Raw genomic sequence first — 12335 nt, 5'->3', positions numbered from 1 at the left:
GGTCAAAATACATGGCACAGAATTACTGACAGAACTCTTTTCAGGCCTAAAATACCCTCTTAATTCTGAAACACAAAAGTTAGTTGCTTCTTTTCCAATCCAGACACAGAGTGTAACAACAAGAATATATACTTCAAAGATAAGCAAATCTGTTTCCTGGGACCCCAAGGATGACATGAACTCCCCTTGACTTCGACAGCACATAACAGTATCACTGAATCCTACGTATTTTCATTTTTATTTAAAGAGCTTTATTCAGTGTTACAACTGATCTTGAAAAACCTAAGTTCATGTATTCTTCGCAAGTACAAAAATTAACCTATCTACAGAGTAATTCAGTATTTACATTTTACCTTAGAAGAAATATTTTTATCACGTTTGTCTCTTCCACTCCTGTCCCTTCTATTCAGAGCCACGTAAATGTATTATGCAGTGGTTCACAACTGTAGAACTTACATTTGCAACATTAATTGGAATTCCTGTTGTTAATTAAACTAAGAAACCAATCCAAGAGAAGAAAGACTAACAAAAAACCCAAAACTGTGTATATTTTGAAAATCGCAGATTTGTAGAATCATAGAATACCAGATTGGAAGGGACCTCAAGGATCATCTGGTCCAAATGTTTACCACTTTCTATCCCATCCTTTTAAAACTGCAGAGTTCCAGAAGCACAGTCCAATCCACAACACAATTCAGTCTTCATAATTCAGTGCCCTGTAATACTCAAGTCCAGTCTCTCAACACATTTTCTCTGTCTCTAGGCTAAACAATGCTTTCATGAATGGATTTTTAGCCAGTCCTATAAAAGCACAATGAAGAAGTTTAAGTCACTTGGCTTCAACTGCTTTAAAAGGTTAAAAGGTAAATTCATAGCCTGGAACTGAAATGCCATGTACTTTAAAGTTTTCAAAAACCACTCCAATGTGTGTCTGCCTCTGTGACAACTGTAAAAAGACTATAAAACTCCAAGATAACAACTTCATTGGCATTTTCAGAAAACACCTGCCACTTCACGGGAGCTGTTTGAGTTACGTCTCAAGTGCTAACTCCATCTTATCTTGCATTTCCCAGTGGCAAAACTCCATTGGTTACAGGGTGAAAAAACCCCTCATTTTGTAGTTGTTCCTTGGCGAGCCTTCGTTAACCAAAGTGTGTCACTGTTCAGTTTGCTGCCTAGTAAAACTCTTAAGAGGAAGCAGAATTGAAGTCATTGTAAAGGAGCTTAGACACCTCATGAACAGCTTCTCAGAAGGGATTAGACCACAGGTTGGCAGGGCAGAAATCTCCAGGACCAAACCACTGGGTTGGCTGCTGATCGGTCTCTTGCCAACCAACTGTCTTGTTTAGGAAGCTGGTATTGCCAGGAGGCACAAAGCATGGCAGGTTGGATGTCCAGGGGACAGTTCTGCTGAGGGAAATGCACAGTATTCATTCAGAAGGATGCATGGTGGAGTGGTTCCATTTGGTTTCTCTCCTATTGCAGGCAACTCCAGCACAGAAGTTTAGTTAAAAGGGACCCCAGAACCTTGCTTTAGTGCTGTCCCTTTTCCCCACCTCTCCACACAAAATACTCTTCTCTCTTTACTAGCACCCCACACACCTTCCTCTAATTCAAGCTGAGTTAACTTTAAAATACATTTTAGCAAGCATTACTACAGGATCCAGTTACTAAAAAATCATCAGGGAATGCATTAGTTTAGCCATTATCAAAAGTCACAAACCCCCTAAGCATCCAGATGTTGATACTTGAAGACAGTGATATTCCAGTGGTCCAAATTACTTGCTTTCATCTCCAATGCGGTGACTCAGAGCACACACTCGATTCCTACACTCAAGCCAAAAAGCACAATCCTGGCTTCTGATAAAGATCCACGTAGTAGAAAACTGTATTCTGTATAAACTGTTGTGTATCAGAATGAGGGTAGGGCTTTACTGTAGAAATATATAGTATATGAAGAAAAACAGAGGAGCTCATGAGAGAAGGGTTCATATGATGAAGTCCAAGTGTTCTTTAGGGTTACCTGATACAGAAGCGTGAGGAGGAAAGGCAGGAGTGTGTGCTGAGTAAAGAGAAAGACAGATGCCACAGGGAAACTGAGTTGGAGAGTGCCCAGACAATTTTTTACTATTCACCAGAAAAGCACTTGTATTTCGGGAGAGCTCTTCTTCTCTTCAGAGGTGACCAAAAGGTGGTGAAAAGTTACTGGCATGAGAGGGTACTTGACTAGCAGTCTCAGCTGGGGAACAGGGCTCTGCAGAAGTTAAGAGTGGGTCCAGAGGAGGGCCACAAAAATGGTGAATGGGCTGGGACACCTCTCTGTTGAAGAAGGGCTGAGCGAGTTGAGGTTATTCAACCTGGAGAACGCTCCAGGGAGACCTTATTGCTGCCTTTCAGTAATTAAAGGGGGCTTAAAAGAAAGATGGAGACAGACTTCTTACCAGAGGCTGTGGTGACAGGACAGGGGCAATGGTTTTAAGCTGCAAAAAAGGTAGATTTAGGTTAGCTGTAAGGAATAAGTTCTGTATGAGGGTGATGAGGAACTGGGACAGGTGGTCCAGAGAAGTTGTGGATGCCCTGTCCCTGGACATGTTCAAGGTCAGACTGGATGGGCCTTTAAAGAACTTGGTCTAGTGAGAGATGTCCCTGCCCAGGGCAGGGGTTAGACTAGATGATCTTGGAAGGTCCCTTCCAACCCTGTGATTCCATCCTGTGATTCTAAGTACTGAGAAAGGTAAGTTTTTAAAACAGAGGCAAGAGAGAGCCTGGAGTACATATTGATGGGGAAGAGACTCTAAATGCCTATTTTCAATTCTCATAGTTACTAAACTTATTGCATCATCCAAACTTCATCTTTTATCAGTGCACCTTACATTTTCTCTGCAGTGTGTCAGTGGGCAATTAGTATACTTCATGATAAAACCATTTCAGAATTTAAGCATAGAAAGACTGGTAGCTCATTTGTCATTATGATGCTGTTCTGGGTTATCTGTACATGATGCAAATGCCACATTAATGTATAAAAGAAGACAAAGACTAAAAAAACCTACAGTTTTCCAATTTTCATTGAGAAATCAGTTCTAGAATGGACAAAAACTTGTGATAATTTCACAGCTTTAAAAATGAATAAAGTCATTATTTATCCAGTAATACTTAAAACTGAGATAATTAAACCTGAACATATGAAATCTGTATTTCTTTCAAAAGAAAAAAATGACAGTGGCCAATCATACTCTAACTTCCAACCTACAAGTGATCCATAATTAATCAAATATCATTTCCATATACACATTATTGCATTCTATGACATGAAGATCTGTGATCAGGGTTCACTACAGTACATATTTCTATGTAGTGCTTTAAAAGGAAAAAAAAACTGGTAAATTAAACTTTACAATAAATTATTACATTTTCAAATTCATCAGCCAGAAAGCCGTAAGTATGGAAACAAAGAGTTAATAGCAACAAAAATTAGAAAACAGCAAGATATCGTAGCTATCAAATCCCAGAGACTGAATATAATCGACAACATCATGTTATATAACAGAAGTGTAAAGGATCCATAAACTCTTTGTAATCACCTACACTGGTTTAGGTGGGCAAGTTAATTCATATAAAGCACTAAAAAGGTAATAGATTATTGCAATTGTTTTCTAGAGAAGAGTTACAGTTCATTTTAAAAAAGTCAAAATATGATTTACCAATCTAGCCAGCTTTTAAGACATTTACAGTGGTGATTTTTTTTTTCATACAACAGCAAGACAGCTCCAGCAACACCGTAATGCCTCCATCACAGCTGCTGTGCTGGCAAACCAGAAAGGCTGATGAAAAGGAACAGACTGACTTTCAGTGACAATGAAGATCACACAAAGACTAACTGTATGGACAGGTAAGTTTGTAACTGCAGAAGGTGTTGCAATGAATGCACTTTTGAAAAAAAGTTTTAAATGTAATAATTCTTTGCACCACCAGGAACTTTACCAGAATGAAACAAGCAACCTAACTCCACATATATACGTACAAAATATATTTTCATGAAAACTGTTTGAGCTAGTACGCTTATTCTGTGTAATATTGCTCCCATCTTTAAATGACAGGATTCTAAAATGTATAACATTGATTTTCCTTTCATGTGATTTACATTGAAATTATTTTTCTTGCTTTTAACACTGAAAATATTAAAGCTGTTGATACTAAATTTGTCCCTTCATTGGCAAGGAGACTTCTTACTTTCTGGCTAATAAAAGCCACAGTTTGGTGAAATCCTGATTGGGTGTGAAACTGTCAGACTGCTGAAGATCAAAAAGTTGAAAAGTAAATTAAAGGTGAAAGGAAGAAGTCACAAAAATAATGAGATATTTTAGCATCCATGTTCACACTTTTGCCAGCTGATTAACAATGTTTCTGAACAGCACAAGAGAAACCAGGAATATTAACCAGCCTTTCATTCAGTAGCAAAGAACATTTATTCACAAGACTAAAACTGACAATAAATCACACAGGGGCTGATGTGAGACCACATCATAATGAAAAATAGTTGTTAGAAACACTAAGGGCCTGAGTTGAACATAACTTCATGTGCTCCGTTTAACGGAGTGGCAGTTATCTTAAAAACAACAAAGTCAGAGCTTCACTATTTCCCTGGAGGTGTTCAAGGACAGGTTGGATGGGGACCTTGGGCAGCCTGATCTAGTGGGAGGTGCCCCTGCCCATGGCAGGGGGGCTGGAACTGGATGGGCTTTAAGGTCCCTTCCAACTCAAACTATTCTGTGATTCTATGATTCTATTTAGCCCTTCCATGTTGCATTATTCTTAAGGTTAACTGCAATGGTTAACAGGCAGAAATAAGAAAAAAATATTCATCCCTGTAATTAGTTTACCTGTTTTAATGCTCCCCTTCCTGAGAAAAATCAGTTATGCCTCATTCCTTACCAAAAGTATGAATTTATAGTTTAAGAATGGTAAATAAACTGATTTTTAATTGATTAATAAAAAATCTTGATTAGCAAAGTAACGCTGAAGCAACAACCTGCACCATGGGATCCAGCTTCCAGATCACCATGAAGACAAGAGAGATGACTTGCCAGGCAGCACAGACCAGCTGCACCCGATCTTTAAACTGAACTTACAATGAAATATTTCTGCTATTGATGCAAGAAGTATTTACTGCTGCGAAAGTGGAAAATTCTGGTTTAAGCTAAAGTATAATTGGTTTTCCAACTTCAGTTAAGTCTCCTTAAAGTAACTGTAGTTTTTGAACGTTACAGACAGAATGTCCCTCCGATGGCATGGTTTTTTTTTTCTCTCAAACAGTGCTTTTCCAGACACTGTTCTCTTGAGAAATGATAACATCTTGTGTTCAGTATGATCTGTGCTGAACAGATGTGTCTTCTTCTGTAATCATCTGTCTTTCTCTATCTGAAGAATCCCAGGTCAGACAGAGAATTGGTCTTGTCCCAGTCAGTGGAGATTTGGTTGTTGTGGAAGTTCCTAATAACATTAAAATCAGTCCTTGGAAAGTAATAGAACATGCATGAGAATTCTGGGACAAGTTATGCATATGCATACAGATGGGAAATATCTTCTGTACCCAGCTCGTCTCATTATGCCTGACTAGCAGAATTATCCCTCATGCATCTGGTGCCGTAATAAAAGGTGCTTGCTTTCTAAAACTCCACGTCTTAGAGAGTTCATTTGCCAGCATTTACTGCATCACTATGAAAAAATAAAAGAAAACTTTTGCGGAAAGAAGGTTACTTACCAGTAGCCAGAGCTTTTAAATTGGTGTGTGTGTGCACGTTTACTCTGTAAACATCAGAGGTATTCAAGATTATTAAATGTGGGCTTTTGGTCCTTCAGTGCTGTAGGTGTGTTCTCATCTCTCTCCCTTTTCCTTGACTTGACATCAAGCACAAAGTCACAGCATTCTGTCAGCCACACATAGCAAGGGAGAACGGTATATGGTTGTCACATAAGGGCAACACACAAGGATCAAGAATCTCTTTGAGATATGCAACTTTTCTTCACGAGTATATCCCTGTACATGACCACAGCACGGATAACCTAAGATTCCCAGTATTCCCCGACAAAGGTGGCTAGCAGAGACTTCTTGGTTCTTTGATTGAAGATTTCTTGAACTAATTGTCCATTTTGCAAAGATATGAAATAAAGATGTTATTAAACAAGGCCTCAAATGTAGTCTAAGGACTACTGGAGTATATCCTGATTACTGATGGTGACTCAACCATACTGCTTTCAAGAGAGGTAATACAGTCTGTTACCTATTCTGGAGGTGGTTATCCTGTTTGATTTCTCACCTGGTCAAGAGAACCAGATTAAAGATAATCTGAAAGTCTCTGTCCCATGCAAATAAGACAACATTCTCTTGCTACCCAACATCTGAAAGGAAATCTCAAGCCTGAAAATACATGATTTAAAAGGAAAAAGCATGTGTGGGCGATTATCCTTAGTTGGTGATCTGGCAGCAAAAGCCTTATGAGAGGTGGCTGAGAGAACTGGGGCTGTTTAGCCGTGAGAAAAAGAGGGTGAGGGGAGACCTTATCACTGTCTACAACTGCCTGAAAGCAGGTTGTAGTGAGGTGGCTGTTGGTCTCTTCTCCCAGGTGACAGGCAATAGGACAACAGGAAATGTTTCAGAGTAGACATCAGGAAAAATTTCTTCACCAAAGGGGTTCTCAGGCACTGGCAGAGGCTGCCCAGGGATGTGGTTGAGTCACCATCCCTGGAGTATTTAAAAGACAGGTAGAGGAGGTGCTCAGGGATATGGTTTAGTAGTAGATGAGTATGCCTGCTGGACTCAATGATCTCAAAGGTCTTTTCCAACCAAGGAACTCTATGATTCTAAGAAATCCCACATGAAGTCCAAGGGATTTGAGAGGGAAAGACAGTAAAAGGTATGGGATGGAAAAAGTCAGCCATTGGGATCTGGATCTTCTGCTGCCCAGATGAGGTGATGGGTGTCAAAAAGAAGAGCAAGGATGTGTTTCAAACACCTGAGTTTAAACAGCCTGATGTGAAACACAACCAAGGTTTTTGTGTTTCTGAGTTAACACATCCTAAGAAAGTAGTCTTGACCCAGTGGTCAGTGGCAATGGCAGTTCAGACATCACTGGAGCAGGGTGACTTGTATTCATAGAGACCAGCACACACAGAGGAAACAAGAAGAGAAATACAAAGAAAATAAGGTGCTCAGGCCACCTCCTCCAAAACAGGAAAAAAAGCAGCACACCAACCACAAAAAGACCGCTAAATACCCATCAAGGACTACAAGAACCTTGCTAGGGGCTGCAGAGATGCAGTCGGGAAGGCTCAACTAGAACTGAAGAAAAACAAGAAGGCATTCTTCAGATAAGTGAGCAGTCAGCAGAAACACAGGGGAGACAGGCCTATTGCCAGGTAGGGCAGGGAAACTACTCACTAATAATGCTGACAAGGCAGAGGTTCTCAATATCTTCTTTGCCTGTGTCTTTACCAGCTCAGCTCAACCGTAGAGCATAGGATCAAGCAGCTACAACAATGTTCGTGTTGACTCACTAGTAATGGAGGAAAGGGCTGGTCTGGGGCCTCTGGCAAGGGCTCAACCCACATAACTCCATGTGCCCAGAGGAAATCCACCCTAGTGTATTAAGAGAAGTAGCTGACATTTGTGCAAAGCCACTGTCAAGGATCTTTGAGAAGTCTTGGGAGGTTGGACTGTATGATCCAAGAGGTTTATTTCCTACCTGGTGATTCTATGATTCTATGGTAATGAAGAAACTTTTTATGCTGAGAACAATCAAGCAGTGCAGCGACCTCCCCAGGGATGTGGCGGAGTCTCCATCACTGGAGGGTTTCAAGGTGCAATTGGACAAGGTGCTAGATAATCTCATCTAGGCTCCCTTTCCCACAAAGGGTCGGACTGGATGATCTTCCAAGGTCCCTTCAAACTCGGGCTGTTCTAGGATAAAGATTCAATTGCTAGAGACTTACATCTGTAGAAACACCGGTACCTTTTTAAGCTGAGCAGTACCACGTGAGAAGCTGTATTAGCTGAATCTTGTGACCAGCTGTAAGCAAAGAACTGCAGATCACACCTGAGGCTCAAGCTATGGAGTAAAAGATTTCTGCAAGGATGTGAGAGAAATTTCCACAATGTATTGCATTTAGAAGGAGAGTAAGCTTTTATTTCCATTCTACTATTATCTGGGTTACATGAATTTGCAGAATATTGGAGTAAAACTCTTCCAAGAGTACTGAAATACCTGGAAAACCACCTCCAAAATATTCCTGTCAGCTTCTTTAAAAGGTTTAGCAAAGGACTGTAAATCTCCCATGCCTTCTAGGGCTAGAAGTGGGTCAGGGATAGCGCAGGGCTAGAAAGCAGAGCCAGAATTTCTAAGGAGAGCTGAACTGAAGGACGATGCACCTCCCATTTGCAACTTACAGCTGGCAAGATAGGCCTGTAACAGAGAGACCAAGCACAGCAGATTGGCAGCAGGTGGCTTTCATACTTCCATAAACCCTGCTGATGAGATGCATGCCACCTGACACCCAGAGTAGTCCTTATACTGCTCTCCAAGGAACACGGATGAAGAGCTTGAATCTTGCACCCTCCAAAAGGTGGAATGTGGGAAGATCTCAGCTGCCATGGCCAGCTCCAACACTTGCTCTCCAGCAAGTGCCAAGGCAGAGCAGAGGGGTGATTCCATCCTGTCAGGGGTCCTCAGCAGAATTGAAAAGAACACAGAAATTAGACGGTTCCCCGATTCTTTTTGGCTGGTTGAGATCCTCAGGTGCTGAGAAAATCTATGGAACTCACCCAAGCCTCACCTTGTAGTCTCTCGATGTTAGGGTAGTCTTGGACCTGCTAGTGCAGAGTAGGCAAAGGCCCCGTTTAAGCTCATCTTTTGGCTAAGCAACTTCTGGCGCAACCACGTGTTCCTTGACTGGGTGAGGCTCTTCCTCATCCAGTGTTGACAGAGAAAGAGAAGGTTCCTGATAAATAGAATTCAGCCTTGATCCAATATTTAGATAATCCTAAATGCTAATGTCAGAGGTAGACCGCTGCTTTTACTAGGACACTTCTCTCAGTTTAAAGCAACAGGTAATAAATGTGCTAGGGATGCATCACTTCCTGTTGCAAAAGGAAGCAAGAAGCAACCACATGTCAATGTTACTTGTCAGCGAGGCACGTGCCTCAAGACAGAAAAACATCTAAAAACCACAGAAAAGCATGTAAACCCATCCTAAGATGGAGCTACAGAGTATGATTCAGGTGAAGTATATAAGGTACTCAGACCCATCTCTAATAAGGAAAGGAAAAGCAGCAGAGACCAGGCTCCTGCAGGGAGGGGCACTCGATTTGACAAAATCAAATTTAAAAAAATATCATATGAGATTGGTTGGAAAAGAGAAATACATAGGCAAAGGCTAACAATAATAAAGAAACAAAGACAGGAACACAAGTTAAGAGGCATCTAGAATGCCTCCACTGTTGTGCACTGAGTAAGAAAGAGGGAGGAGCAGTGTGAAAAAAGCTTTAAATATAAGACTTGAAAAAACAGAAGAATGCTGTCTTTGAATGCCTGCAGCATACCGCTACTCTGTTCATTTTTCATAGTATAAAGCGGCTCACATCTACCAAGACATAATACTGCAACACAGTATTCCTTTCCATCCACAAAACGGTCAGAACGGACCCTTTGCTGCTGCACATTTGATCATCTGCATCAACCTATCACCAGACCATGTTAAAATGTGAACTACTTCTACTTTCCCTGCCCTTGTAACAGTGTCCAGTGTTTAAGTCAACAAGAAACAAATCTCTTTTCAAAACAACAGGAAGAACTAAGTTTGGTTATAATGGTCTGGTTTCCATGGAAACACTGGCCTTTTCAGGATGTTTGATCATGTATTTTCCATTTGATCACTGAGAAAGCACTAGTAGCAAAACACTGAAAACACAAATCAGAGAGGAAAGTTAATTTATTTAACTAAAACATCAAACTAAGTTGAGATACCTTAGTTCAGTCAATGCTTCTTCAGTTTTTTCACAAGCCTGGACTTCATGAACAAATATTCCAAGTTCATCTATCTACAAAAATAGGATGGACAGTTCCTGACTTTCTTCAGATATCAAGTTAATTTACAAGTCCTTGAAGATAAGAGGAAAAATATGAAGTGATTCTATATTCCTTAATACACTCCACCATGTTTCCCAAGTGTACTGCAAAGGAGGAACATTAGCCTTCTTCGGAAAGGTGCATGGGGAGGCTCGTTGCCATCTCTTGGAGACAGGGTATGCATTTACATCACCATGACTGCCATGGTACAGAATCCTCAGCTGCTGCTTTTATATGGCATGACCAATTATCTGAGAGTTGTAGTCTGCCGTCTCCATTCGCAGAATATATGGGATGATGCTATCAATCTGAACATTTCCAATCAGTCCTGCAAAGAACAGCTCTTCGGTGATGGCCGCACTCATCAGCCTAAGAGCAGGCAATCGCAGAAGAAGTCTAGACAGTCTGGAAAATAAGTTGGGTAAAAAATGTTACTCGTGCGTTATTCACAATCACATTATCAGTAAGAGAAGAGGAAAAATTAACAAGGGACAATACTCGTCAAAATTAGCTGCATTAGTTCATGAAAGTCTTACATATTTAAATCAGTAGAGTATTGAAGTCATGATTAGTCACGATGAATGTTTGGACTCAGACTAAATGAGGGAATACTTCAAGTAGGTGCCACTCAAAATGAAAACATTAAAAATAGTTATTTCCAATATTTCATTTTGGAAATTAATGACAAATGAGTAGATAAAATAATAGGCTATGTATGAGTACCTGCATTATATCTGAAGTGCTCTAATGGTAATGTCTTACCTTTACAGAGGTAAGAAGAAAATGCACACATTTGTTACTAGAAATACTGTACAAGTAACTAACACTGATGCTCGGAAAAGTCAATCGCATAAGCATGTAAGTTTACAGACCTGTAAGTGTCATCCGGATATGCTTTTGTTACATAGTCTTGAAATTCCATGTAAGCCTTTTCTTGAAACTTTTCAATCTGTACCACATTTTCTAGACCCGGATGATCTGAAAAAAACCCACTCTACATTGTTACACCTGCTCTGTATACGATGCACTAAAATCTGTACAGATTATCTAATTGTCAGCCTACCAAAATCATTATTTGGTAGCTCTAACAACTTCACGTTTTTCATAGAGGACACTTCTTTCTTCCTTATATTTCTTTTTCTCTGTCTTTATGTTTTACTTAGATTTTTATAAATACAACTAGACATTTTGATATAAATAACAAATAAAATACATAACAATACAAATAAATAAAATAAATGCAGTACTTGCAATGTTTACATCAGGCTTGATACAGCTCTGTTCTCTGTGCAGCAGCAGAGCAACATTATTTCAACACACTGACATTTATTGGTATATTTTATGCACAAGCAGCATTTTGGTGGGAAGTGAAGGATAAAATTAAGATCAGTGGAAAAAAGCTGAATAAAAGGCTGTCAACCATTTGCTTCCTAAAAACTGCAGAAGACATGTAGCAGATCGTTCTTTTTCAACTGTTTGGTACAAAACTTTCAAGTATGCTAATCATGATTTTTAGCAGTAATTTAAACAACTGAAATCTAGATCTTGCTAAAATGAAAGAATATTAACGTAACTGCCAAGTCACATCCAGAAACTATCATCCAGTAATTCCGAACACTTTACACGGTCTATAAATTTTATTATCCATCTAGCTTAACGTAAATATTTTACTGTCATAGTAGCATGACAAATGATGAAGATTTTATTTTTCAGAAATGGGATCATAAATGAGCTGCCACATTATGTCAGATAAAACATTATTTCTAACAGTCGCTCTCTAAATACATAGCCTTCTGTCCACAAAACCAAGAATTCCTGGTCTGGCTCTACAGACACAGAAGCTTTCAGAGCAATTTAGCATTTATGTGATACATTGGAGTCCCCTGAACGAGGGACTTTTCACAAAGGAATACTTTGTCATATAATATAATTCAGTAATTCCGAAAGCATGAATGCAAATCTACATGGAGGACAAAATGTTAACCAGTTTGTAAAGAAGCAACACATTTTGAAGAGGAGTTGTTGACAAGCAAAATGCCTCGCTTCATGATGCTGCTTTTAGGGCAACTTCAGAAACACAGATAGAAGTCAACTTCCGAACACGCTAGTTTAAAGACCTCCGCTAGTACACTAGCAGCCGTTTATAAAGATGCAAAGTCTTCTAGGCACTCCCTTTCCACTCATCTCATTGCTCAAAGCTGTCCTGTGACAGTC

General features: G+C 39.8%; 1 protein-coding gene across 7 annotated transcripts in view; it reads right to left on the bottom strand.

Moving 5' to 3' along the window:
- Positions 1-9966: 9966 nt before the first annotated feature.
- The window catches only part of NR2C1 (nuclear receptor subfamily 2 group C member 1), a 49867-nt gene continuing 47498 nt past the window's right edge, over positions 9967-12335 (bottom strand). For all 7 annotated transcript variants that reach the window (XM_069853383.1, XM_069853373.1, XM_069853391.1 and 4 more), the window contains 2 exons: positions 10994-11099; positions 9967-10526 (listed from right to left, as the gene is read on the bottom strand). In XM_069853383.1, the coding sequence (XP_069709484.1) occupies positions 10352-10526; positions 10994-11099 (281 nt within the window). In that variant the 3' untranslated portion in view covers positions 9967-10351. The remainder of the gene's footprint in view (positions 10527-10993; positions 11100-12335) is intronic.

This window comes from Phaenicophaeus curvirostris, chromosome 1 (assembly GCF_032191515.1).
Source record: "Phaenicophaeus curvirostris isolate KB17595 chromosome 1, BPBGC_Pcur_1.0, whole genome shotgun sequence".
NCBI lineage: Eukaryota > Metazoa > Chordata > Aves > Cuculiformes > Cuculidae > Phaenicophaeus > Phaenicophaeus curvirostris.
The sequence above is the reverse complement of the archived record's forward strand: the minus strand, read 5'-3'. Positions and strand labels throughout refer to the sequence as shown.